We start from the raw sequence: 12,773 nt of genomic DNA on the forward strand, positions 1-12,773 counted from the left end.
CTCATGCATGAATTTTGTTCACTGGGCCTCTAGTATATCAATAAAATTGGAATCTCTCCAGTGGCAGAACAATCACTGGTTTAAAATATTACAAAGACATTGATAGGAGAGCAGAGCCCAGCTTTTTGGGATGTTTTGGTATATGTGTGGACTAGGCTATGTTGAGGGTGAAATGAATGGTAGATAGATTATCCAAAATCAATGATTGCATCAGACAAGCCATTGCAAAATAAGAGGATACGTCACTTGCTGGCTCCTCATGTGATATGCATCCATTAACGTTTTGCTACACTTCAATAAATAAAATGAAAAACAGAACCTTCAGAGGTATTTCCCGGATGTTCTACAAAATGTATGCATCAAAATATATGATACAGTGGGCCTTGAAGATAGCAGTGCCATGGCTTTAGCAACATGAGAACTGTGGGGTACGGCATCCACAGAGGTTGCATGAGAGGATGATGATGTTCTCCAAGACACCAGACTGCTGGAGGAGCTGTTGTCCAAAGGGAGCAAAAGCAGCAACGAGGCTCTATTTTCTAGGGCACTGTCATCTGTTCAAGGGATGTGGAAAAGCTTTATAATATATGCAAGAGCTGCTGCCAGCAGAGCAGCCAGGCTAAGGAGCTGAAGAAAGGAGAAAACTGTCTCCCTTCTTCCTCCTTCGTCATCTCCTGTCTCCTCACTCCTCACCATCCCTATATCTACTCCTCCCCCCATATACACACTTTGCTCCTCATCCCTAAGTTCCTCCGAATCCTAGTCATTAAGATCCCTTCCCTCTCCCCATGTTTCAGCCCTTTTAGTCTCTCTTTTAATGACTTCCCTTCAAGCAGTTTGCCCTCAGAATCCCCTCCCCTACCTACCAAAAACCTTCCTAATAAGATTTAGGGGATAGCCAAGTCAAATGATTTATAAGTTGTCTCTCCGTATGGATTATTTCTATATTTTTAAAAAATTAGTCTAATTTATTTGATTCCTAACAGCATTAATTTTGGAATTTCAATTTTTAAAACCAATTTCTGAAATTTTGCCACTGCTCTACTAACATAACAGTAGGATGCAATATAAAATAAGGACCCAATGGCATTTATGCAGGTTCTTGTACAGGGAACAGAGATAGAATGAGAGGCCTACTACATTAATCCACTGGGGCCCTATTTGAGATGATAAGAAAACTTAGGAAACCTATGACTGGGCAAAAGGGGCAGAGATACTGGATCAGAATCCTTTGATCTTTAGCTCAGCATTGGATTTCAGTTTGGTGGGAAAATTACCCTAACGCCCAGGTCTCCAGATCGATAACTTCATGTTGTCAATAAAACATATGAGCTTGAAAAATCAGGAAGAGGAGTTTGAATCCTGGCTCTGCCTCTTACTATAAGTGGTGTGAGTTTGCAAAAGTTATTTAGCCTCTTTAAAACTGTTTCCGGCCCTGGCTGGTTTGGCTCAGTGGATAGAGCGTTGGCCTGTGGACTGAAGGGTTCCGGGTTCAATTCCGGCCAAGGGCACATGCCCAGGTTGTGGGCTTGATCCCCAGTGGCGGGCATGCAGGAGGCAGCCAATCAATGATTCTCTCTTATCCTTGTTGTTTTTCTCTCTCCCTCTCCCTTCCTCTCTGAAATCAATAAAAATATATTAAAAAACAAACAAATTGTTTCCGTATCTGTAAAGTGGGGCTACAGTTGCTGGGAGGTTTAAATGAGCCAACCTGGCAAGAGCAGACAGAGTTTATTTTAATTAAGGTTAGTTAGCCTTCTCCCTGCCCTCTTTAGCCCTTTGCTTGACACCTGCAGTCAACACGGATTGCACAACTCCTAGATTCCCAGATCACATCTAGGAAGGGAGGAAAGTGGCCAAATCTTTATCAGGAATTTAAACTCCTGGTTTATTTGCCCCTTAGCTCAGTTATCTTATCACTGCTGGTATAATTCTCGAAACCTCTCTGGAACTCAGTTCATTCCTCAGTGGGATAAGACAATAACGATCGATGCTCTTAAAACACAGGTTAGATAAGAGGCAACTGACATTTATGAAATACAATGTTACCCAAGGATAAAAATGTAGAGTCAAGCCCTGGCCAGGTAGCTTAGTTGGTTAGAACATCTTCCAGATACACCAAGGTTGCAGGTTTGGTCTTGGCACATACAAGAATCAACCAATGAATACATACATGGAACAACCAAATCAATGTCTGTCTGTCTCTGTCTCTCTGTCTCTCTCTCTCTCTCTCTCTCTCCCTCTTTCTCTCAGCTTTCCTCTCGCTCTCAACATCAATAAATAAAAGAAAAGTAAAGTCAAAACACATATTCAGTAAAATGCCATTATAGGGTACAGCAGTGTTTCCCAAAATGTGGGGTGTGAATTGCTGGTGGTACACAAAATGATTTTACGTGGAAATCAGCTGCAGCATAAAATGGCATAGAATACACAGAAAGCTATTCCCTTTTTAACAGTCTTTGATTACCTCAAGAATTATCATTTTGGGTCCCTGACACCTGCTTATTTCTCTCTTTAAAAAGAGAGTAAGCCTCAGGTTCCATACCTTCAGCAAGAGGAGTAATTAAGTGGAATTTAGAAATATTCCCAAAGTTTTAATTTTTACATTTATCTTCTTATTATACTAAACAATACCGGTTTTCCATTTATGATAATGGCAAAAAATTATTAAAATGAAGTTTTAAAATACATTACATATTAGAAAATTTTATATTTTAAAAAATGAGTTAGCAAATAAAAATATTGAGTTCTAATACAGTGTGGATTCAGACAAATTGAAAAGAATAGTTTGCAAATAACTGAAGCTCAGGAAATACTGGCCTGGGGATGGCGAATAAGGATACCTGGATTCTGGTCCTGCCTCTGGTAGTAACTTACTGTGTGACATTGTCGAAGTCACTGGAACCTCTCTGAGTCAGCATCTTCATCAGGAAACTAACAGGGTTTGCTTAGGTGGTCTCCAGGGACCTTCTGGTTCTAATATCCTGTAATTTGAAGCAGATGATTAGAGCATTTTCTGTTCTTTTGGCTAAGAATCAATGGCTGTCTTCCTACCCTATTTTCTCTCCATAACGCCCACCCCCTTTCAGGCATTTTGATATCTAATCCAGAAGAAATATGGATCTCCTTTTTTATTAACACTCATAAATTTAACTAGCGCATATGTTATTCCAAAAATGCAAAATGAAGGAATTCTTGGTAATGGAGAGAATGCTGGATTTTGAGGGAGATGTCATTGATCCTGGCCCTAGCTTTGCCATTTACTGACAATGCGATCTTAGGTAACCTTAAGTTCCCTTTAGCACTAAAATTCTATGAAATGCAAATGAATCTATAAAAAGGAAATAGATCAACTGAGAATTTACTTCCTTTCCTTTCTAATTGCATATTTACCATCTTACAGTAATATTTTAATATAGACTCCAAGCTGAAAAGAGATCTTTATTTTAATCCTCATTTTGATACTAACATGGGATTTGGGACATGGTAGGTAATTAACAAATATTTCATGAATAAATAAAGAGTGGCTTCTCACTCTGGCCAGTTGGCTCAATTGGTTGGAGTGTTGTCCCATACACCAAAAGTTTAGGGTTCAATTTCTGTTCAGGGCACAAACCTGGGTTTCAGGTTTAATTCCCGGACAGGATGCCTGTGGGAGGCAAACCCTTTAATGGTCTCTCTCAAATCGATATTTCTCTCTTTCTAAAATCAATTTTAAAAATATCCTCAGGTGGGGACTAAGAATAAGAATAATGATACTTTTTTTAAATAAGTAAAACTAATTTAAAAAACATTTTAAAGTGGCTTCTTGTGAGGCCAAGAAAAATCATATGTCATCAGGTAAGAACTTAATTCAAAGGGAGTTAATTGAGAACCTACTATTTATTTGGCAGCCATATTTGCCAGGCATTATACCTTTTTATTTTCCATAAAGAGCAAGATAAGAAAGACATGACCTCTGTCTTCCATTATGACCCTTTTGGGGGAGATGGCACATATATAAATAACTTCATTATGCTGAAAGAACTACAGTACACTAGGAAAAGTGCTGAGCTTCTTATAAGCAGAACTGTGCCTCAACTTTATTCTTCCACTAACTAGTTGTATGAATGTGAGAAAGTCATTTGTACAATCGAACATCAGTTTCATCACCTGTAAAATAAGTTTACACTGTATGATCTCTAAGGTCCCCTTCAGCTATGAGTCTGAAAGTGATTTTATGCCTCTGAGAAATTACTTTATTTATTCTTGAAAACTTTTAACTCTATGTTGGAGGCGATCTTTTCAATACAAGCAAAGTCATCAAAATGTTTTTTATTGGCTTCAATCTTCAATTGCCTCAATCTTTGAACTCTCCTATTAGTAAACTTTCTAATTTGGTTTCTCTTTATTTTTGTAAAGACAGTATTAAGAACACTTGCTTTCTAAATTAACTTCAACTATCCTATTAGGAAGTTAGATGAAAGACACAATTCAACTCCATTCGACAAACGTTTATTGAACATCAATTATGTGCAAAGCCCTAAAAATGATTCCAAGATAAAGTAAGGTCATGGCCCTTAGGAACCTACAACCAAGTAGAGAAAAGAAAACATTTCCATTATATCAAGGGTATTCATTTCATAGAAAGGGAAAAACAAATCCAGAAAGCAAAACGATAAGGAAGCTTTAAAAGAACTTGACAAGAAATAATATGAAGGCGTACTGGAAATCAGTCAGAAATTCCACAGCCTAAAAAAAACTATCACCTATAAACTAGCAACTAAAGGCATCGGTAGGAAGATTGAGCATTTAAATCCATCACACAAGGACCAGACAAGCTAGTGGGGGCCAGAAGCTCGCGTGGAGATAGCCTATCAGCTGTCCTCAGGACTCTCTGGGGCCCGTGAAAAAGATTCAAACTCCAGTCAATGTGGTTGCCCTCCAACAGAAGGGAGAAACAACTGATCAAAAGCCAGGCAACTGCCGTGGCCCGTTTGGCTCAGTGGATAGAGCGTCGGCCTGCGGACTGAAAGGTCCTGGGTTTGATTACGGTTAAGGGCATGTACCTTCGTTTCGGGCACATCCCCAGTGGGAAGTGTGTAGGAGGCGGCTGGTCGATGTTTCTCTCCCATCGATGTTTCTAACTCTCTATCTCTCTCCCTTCCTCTCTGTAAAAGATCAATAAAATATATATTTTTTAAAAAAGAATAATAAAGAAATGTTTTAGAATTAAAGGACAATGTGTTTTATGGAGAAAAATAAAACAGAAAGAGAAATATACAGTGCTGGAGTGGAGGAAACTTGGGGGAGTTTGCCATTTTATATATAGTGGTCAGAAAAGGCCACACTGATCCCTTCCTCTCTATAAAAAAATCAATAAAATATATTAAAAAAAAATAAAAGCCAGGCAACAGAAAGCATTTCCCAAACAAGAAACAAAATAATAGAGGGGGAAGGGAGTACCAAGTAAGAGAAATCTTTGTGTTTTGTGTGGTATGTGACGTGTAATTTTCTTTCCCCTCATAACCTCTATAGAACGGTCACAGGCAGAAACATTCAGAAAAATGAAAATGCAAAGCTCTCTCAAAGGAAAAGAAAAATGATTGATATGAGGAAAATCTCCATTACAGTGTGGAATATTCCATTTTGTACAGATTTCTCCTGAAGGTCAAGGGCTGAGCTAAAGGACACAGCTAGCATGTGAGTGCCTGAGTTTAGGAGAGGAAGGGGAGCCCTGGCCGATAGCTCAGTTGGTTAGAGCATCTTCCCCATACACCAGGGTTGCAGGCTCTATCCCTGGTTAGGGCACATACAACAATCAATCAATGAATGCCTAAATAAGTGAAGTGGAACAAGTCTCTCTCTCTCTCTCTCTCTCTCTCTCTCTCTCTCTCTCTCTCTCATCAATCAATAAAAGGAGAGGAAGGGGAAGAAACTGGGTTAGCTCAGCAACAAGCACAGGGAATCAATCCTGAAGAAGGGGCCTCATGCTTACTCTTTTAGATATAATATGATAATTTTATGGGGCATTCCAGCCATAGATATAGAAACATCGCACCATTTCCCACACTTCTGAGCAATTTTAGATATAGTTGTAAACTAAGATAAAATTATACATCTTTGAAAACCCAATGCTGATATTCTGCCCATACCACACTGTCAAAACACCTCCACAAAATATGTGAATCAGGAGGAAGAGTGAAAAATAAGATAGCAGGGTAAAAGTGGGGCCACTGTTATTTCATCCTCAGAAAGACTACCACAGAAAAAAAGGGGTTGCCACCAGAACTTTCCTCTGGACCCTGCTGTTTTTCCAGCATGTTTCACAATTATAAAGGTACCTATTACTGTTTATTAATGGATATGTTTATGTATTCAAAGTAAGCTTGTCTAGCTAAATCCTGAGCAAATTCCACAATCTTCAATCTAGAATCCCAGACTTAGCTCTACAAATCCATGATTAGAAACTCCAGCCCTGAATGAGTTGGGATGAATTCTTCAGCTTTGCCTAAGAGTTAGCCTGCGGGGGAGCTGGCTAACAATTACAATAGCAAAGAGGTCCAAAAAGCAAAATGAACACCAAACAAGCAACTATCTTATTGTTTATTGTCTAAGCCATGTGGGCTTTCCAGGCTGTTATTAACTTTTATTTGTTTGTTTGGTCTTGTTTGTACAGAGTCAAAACACTATGGCAAACTTTTTCATCTCTGAAATTTAACCACATTAGGGAACAATAAAATATTTGGTACTCTGGATGTTGTAGTTTTTGTTTCTTTTTTCCTGGTGGTGCTGCCTTCAAACCCGTTACAAAATGTATTAAGTAAAAAAAAAAATCTTAATCATGTTTGATTATTGTTTTAAGTAAGTATTGTTTCCCTTTAATTATAGGAAGGAGACACTTATTGTTCTTACCAAGACATAGGTTTAGAAATAAGATCCTGTCCTGGCTGGGGAGCTCAGTTGGTTAGAGTATTGTCCTGATATGCCAAGACTGTGGGTTCCATCCAGGGCACATATAAGGAAAAACTAATCTATAATAATAAAAGTGTAATATGCTAATTAGACCAGACATCCTTCCCGATGACCTTCCGGATGACCTTCCGGACGAAGCCTGGGCTGTGAGGGAAACCTGGGTCCCAGGTGCCAGAGGGAAGCTGGTGCTGGCAGCTAGGGGAAGGAAGGCCTACTCTTGCACTAATTTCAGTGCACCGAAAATAAGTAAAATAAAGAAATAAGATCCTGCAAGAATCCTTATTTAGAAATTTGTCTATAACTTCAGAGACCAATATGGACCAATATCTTAACAGCAATCCACTTGAATTGCTCTTATTTTTGGTGAATATTGATTCTCCCCAAAAAAGGCCATGGTTGTGAACTGAATGCATTCATGACATCAAGGGAAATATACCTATAATTGTCCATATGAGTAATGAAAAGTTAATTACAGGAGAAGTCCACCTTTCTGTGCTATTATTATGTATTCTGGAGGAGAAAAAGAAGAAGTTCACCTCCAAATGAAGTTAAGATTACCTACAATAATGTGGTGAAATTTTTTTTTAGTTAATATAAGAAATTATTATCTTATAATATGAGAGAAAAAAGGCAAGACAAATTTTTATATTGCAATCTACTTCCAAATGCTAATTATTTACATATGTGTGTTATATTTTCCTTGAACAAAAGTATGTAATCAGCTCTAGGCAGTTTGGCTAAGTGGATAGAGCGTTGGCTTGCGGACTGAAGGGTCCCAGGTTCGATTCCGGTCAAGGGCATATACCTTGGTTGCAGGCACATCCCCAGGAGGGAGTATTCAGGAGGCAGCTGATGGATGTTTCTCTCTCATCGATGTTTCTAACTCTCTATCCCTCTCCCTTCCTCTCTGTAAAAAATCAATAAAAAATATATTTAAAAAAAATATGTAATCATTATTGCTCCCCCTCTCTTATGCTTAAGTACCTCTCTACCAATATAAGAAAATGGTAGAGAAAAAACATACACCCCACCCTTAAGAGGTATAACTCCATGAAATGCCATACTGTTAAAACAACATTTTGTTGAGGTGTGAGAAATGGAATATAAGGGAGGATGAAAAAAATTTTTAATTGTATTTTAAGATAGCAAATGGTATTTTAAGATAGCAAAAAATTATGAGTAACCAGCCTTAGATAACGACACAGCAGCAATGTTTTCTGAATAACTCAAAAATGAGATTCAAAAGAATAGGGTGGGAGTTTTTTAGTGATTTTGACACTGTTGTGATGAGCTAATAATAATGGGCGAAGAGCAAAGTGGGAGGCCAGACATTATAAGCATGGTCATTTGGACAGCTTCACCAGAAAGCTGCAACTTCACACTCCCCAGGGAGCCACTGGTCCATTCCCAGCAGAGCACTGTGGGAAGGGATTGGACAAAGGGGAGGATAGACACAAGCGTAGTAAACTTGGGGTGACATAGGGAAGGTGCTGGTCAGTCAAACCTGGGAATAGATATCATTGGCTAGGACTGGTGGAGCCAATCCAAGTCTGGGAAAATTTGGGAACACATAATCCCCCAAAACGAAGAAGCTCACCTTGGCTCTCTTGGGTCTTCGGTTCCTTTGGCTTGTTCCTACCCATGTCCCCTCCATAGTCCTGTGGCCCTGCAGACCCTTCATGCAATGGACTGATGAACTGCAATGGGGGACACAAGCTAAGCTAGCCTAATGCTGGATTAGTCTGTGCAGACATGGAACGGACACTCTGGGCAACAGCTTGAATCCTAGCCCGATTAAAGGCACAGCCGGACCGTTTCCTTGGTGGGATGAAGGGAGAGGGGACCTTGGAAACTCAGGAGGGATACAATTCCACAGAAATAAAGCTTTCTACAGTATCTCATTCTCCCGTGCCAGTCTCAGAAAATTCCTTTTCTCAAGCTATCACAAGAAACCCACAGGCAACCTGTGGGGACAAGGAGAGCTCCCCACTGATTAGTTTTAGTGTTTTGAAATTGAATACCTTCCAGAACTTTCCTTTATTATTTTGATTACACATATATTTAATGCTATTTTTTTATGGCTCTTGGCCCATCCCTTATTTTTTATGAGAATATGATCTTTCAATTTTGCAGTTAGCTGGGATTACTATATATAAGAAAAATATCTAACACATATCTGCCACTTAGGATCTGACATTGTATCAGACCCTGTTCTAAATGCTTTTTTTAAATATTAACTCAATCTTTAAAACTATGAAGTAGGTATTATTACGATCCTCGTTTTATAGAAGAGAAGACAAGCACAGGGAGCTACATAATTTGCTCGAAGACGCACAGCTAGTACATTCTTAAAAGACCAGAAGAAAACACGCCAAGGTGGTTTTTCTCAAGGCATGCGGTTATAAAGGATTGTTAAGAGAGCTGTCATAATAAGATCTCAGACAGTGGCAGCTGAGTTGGAAAAGAGAGGACAGATTTCAGAGCAGTTTAAGAGAAAATACTGTCAGAGCTTGTGGACTGATTGATTCCACCTGGGGTTGAAAGAGAGGGAGATGGGTCTTAAGAATACTTCAGCCTCTGGCTCGGGGGTCTGCCTGGGTGAACATGATCACTGAGGTAGGGAACATGGAAGATTGGAGCAGCTTTGAGAGAGAAGATGGGGCACTCAGTCTGGACATGATGAACTTTATTAATTGTTTAAATATGCAAATTTTTAAAACTCAAGAAAGAAGTCAGGTCTGGACTTGAGAGTCTTCACACAGAGCTGGTAGTTAAACCCAGAAGAGAGGTTGCCAAGGAAGCAAGAAAAAAACTGTGGGCAGCCCTAACCGGTTTGGTTCAGTGGATAGAGCCTCAGCCTGCGGACTGAAGAGTCCCAGGTTCGTTCCGGTCAAGGGCATGTACCTTGGTTGCGGGCACATCCCCAGTACGGGGTGTGCAGGAGGCAGCTGATTGATGTTTCTCACTCATTGATGTTTCTAACTCTCTATGCCTCTCCCTTTCTCTCTGTAAAAAAAAAAAAAAAAAACTAAAATATATTTAAAAAAACAAAACAAAACAAACAAAAAACAACAACTGTGGGCCAAGGATAAAACTCTGGAGCACTTTAACTTTATGTGATTTACAAGGAATATGATGGCTATTCAGAGTTAACATTAAAATTAAAAAATAGATATGAAATGCAAGGCATATGTTTGCTTTTCCAGCTAGGTTTCATTTATGATAGATAAGGTAGCATGGGGATAGCTAGGGCAGGGCAGTCAGACAATTTGGGGTGCAAATCTAGCACTTCGCCACTAAATAACTCTGTCACTGCTGTCAAGTTACTGTCTGTAAAATGTGAATGATTAATACACTACTCATACCATTGTGGGTATTAAATGGGTTAATCCACAAAAGCACGTCTACGGCATAGTGCCTAGCATGTAGCGTGGACGCAATAAATATCCAATGTTATCACTAATGAGGACACAAATCATAAAATTATTTTTCATTCCACTATCATGCTTTGCCAGTTGAGAAAATGGTCAGGAGGTCTGCTGGTTAGCAGAAATAAACAAACGATAGTGGAATGAAATAATTGTATGAAAGCCACCAAAATAATTCACAGATACTCAAGAACTGGTATTTTCCCCATGAATTTGTATGGTATAGTACATGTAACCGAAGATCATAGCAGTTGGCTAAAAGAATTAGAAATGCTGGTTCATGAACTACAAGACTATTTAAACTTTTCTTTTGTTCTCTCAATATTTACCCCACTGCCTGGCGGTAAGTAATTAATAAATATGTTAACTGGATGTAACAAAGTGATTTAATAAAAAAAGGAGGGTAATTTTTTTTTATATCTGTGATTAAACATTTCACTATTGGAAGAATGATCAGTTGCAATGAAAAAGTAGACACCGTACGTGTCATCTGAAATCTCTCCAGAGTTTGGCTATGCAACTCTCTTCCCATCCGTACCTGCCGCACTTTTGAAATTCCCAGCCTTCCATAGGTTTCCTTTTGGAAGAGGGTTTGGAGTCCTCGGAAGGGCTCACTAAAATGCAAATACGTCCTCTGTAAATGGGAACCAACGTGGCTCCCGACAGACACGGACACAGTCCTCAGCCCTGCAGGGTGGGTGGCGAACTCCCGGTGGTCTCGACCTCGGGCGCAGGAGGGGCCGCTTCGGAGCTGACCTGTGGGGTCAGCCTCGGCCGAAGGCCAGGGCACCGCGGACCAGCAGCCTCGCTGCAGCCCGGGGACAGGGCCCGCGGCAGGGCGCCGCCCGCACAAAGGCGGCCCGGGCGGCCGGGTGGTGGGGCGGGATGCCGTCACGCCCGGGCCTCCCGGTTTTTCCCGACCCTTCACCCCGATTCTTCCTAGAGCCCGCTGGCTCTCTTCAGAACGACCACGGCCTGACGAGTGGGTCACAGCGATGCTCACTTTTTTTTCCTTCTTCAGTGCACCGCCAGTTCCCCAGCACATTGGGGGCTGGGGACGTGGCCAAATCGAGTTAAAACCTGAAATGTCTTTTTTGTTCCTTTCAGTTCAGCTAGTTTAAATCCCTTGCAATATTGAAGCTGTGGGCTAATACGTATTGTGCAATTCTCGGTTTGCCGTTGCAAAGGCAGTGCAACTTATAAATACCGTGCTCGGGGTCCCGGCGGGGAAAACCAGACCCAGTTAAACGCCTAGTCAGCGCCGACTCAAGAGTTCCGGCCCCCGCTTCCGCCTTCCCGCGCTTCCTTCTACCGCGGACCCGATCCCATCAGCTTGAGCGCGCGCTGGGGGGCGGGGCGCCGAACAGAGGCCGTCACGTCCCGAACGTCGGGAGGCGGGGACTATGCCTGTGACGTCACGAGGCCACGCCCCTCACCGTCCCGATATCATTCCCGCCGCCCGCCATTTTGTCTCCAGTGTCTCGTTTGCCGTGGACAGCGTGGAAGGGAGTGTCTGGGTCTGTAGACGTCAGGCAGCGACCAGGGTCTATTGTCTGAGTTTGACCCCATAGTTCGGTCCGAGGCCTTCCGGAAAAACGGCAGAGGCCGCCGCGACCGCCCCCGCCCCTCCCTCCGTCCCCGGGACCGGGAGGGACCCATCCCGCGTCACGCCCCTCAGCGCTCGCCGCTCCCTTCTCTGTCGTTGCGCCCGCCTCGCACCCCCGGAATCAGACGGTGCCCCATAGATGGCCAGCTTTCCTCCGAGGGTTAACGAGAAAGAGATCGGTGAGGAACGGGACGGTGGGCGAGGGGTGCTGGCGAGCGCGCGGGGGCTCGGAAGAGGCAGGGACCCGGTTGGAACTGAAGATAAACAATAAAGGAGGCGTCACATTACCATTCTGCTCATTTCTCAGGAACTTCTGACTAATCATATTACAATGCACCTTATTTCCATAGGCTCAGAGAGGGAATGTTAAATCTCATAATGAAGAAAACTCCAGAGTCTTAAGGAACTCTAGAAATGCTAATATGAATGACCTGCTACATTAGCATAGTTAAGAAATCCTATACCGTTATTGCCATTTTGAAATATGTTGAACCATGGGCAAATGGTTTGAATAATATATTTTTTTTTCTTTGCCAAACACGTGTTTGGAATCTCAAATCACCGGTGACTGGTTACCCTCATTCATTCACTTTTTGCCATCTTTATTTAGTCAGTCACAAACATTTATGGCTAGCTAAAATGTATGTTCAAGAGTATTGATTGCAAAATGTTTAATAATATAAAAAATTAGAAAGAACCTAAATGGCCATCCACATGGAGTTAATTAAATGAGCCATGCTCCATCCATACAGTGGAATAATATGCAATAGTTCAAAGATGTAAGG

The 12,773-nt window shown here is 41.3% G+C and overlaps 1 protein-coding gene and 1 long non-coding RNA gene across 2 annotated transcripts in view; one reads left to right on the forward strand and one right to left on the reverse strand.

The window, feature by feature from the left end:
* Positions 1-11,401, reverse strand: part of LOC107183126 — a 62,637-nt gene extending 51,236 nt beyond the window's left edge. Inside the window, exons 1-2 of the long non-coding RNA XR_001513895.1 lie at positions 10,921-11,401; positions 2,878-2,984 (exon numbers count right to left, since the gene is read on the reverse strand). This is a non-coding gene — a long non-coding RNA (uncharacterized LOC107183126). The remainder of the gene's footprint in view (positions 1-2,877; positions 2,985-10,920) is intronic.
* A 426-nt stretch (positions 11,402-11,827) lies between these two features.
* WSB1 (WD repeat and SOCS box containing 1) overlaps positions 11,828-12,773 on the forward strand; it is a 36,625-nt gene continuing 35,679 nt past the window's right edge. The window contains exon 1 of the mRNA XM_006764046.2: positions 11,828-12,167. Within this exon, the coding sequence (XP_006764109.1) occupies positions 12,128-12,167 (40 nt within the window). The 5' untranslated portion in view covers positions 11,828-12,127. The remainder of the gene's footprint in view (positions 12,168-12,773) is intronic.

The sequence above is a fragment of the Myotis davidii genome, unplaced genomic scaffold, assembly GCF_000327345.1.
Source record: "Myotis davidii unplaced genomic scaffold, ASM32734v1 scaffold699, whole genome shotgun sequence".
NCBI lineage: Eukaryota > Metazoa > Chordata > Mammalia > Chiroptera > Vespertilionidae > Myotis > Myotis davidii.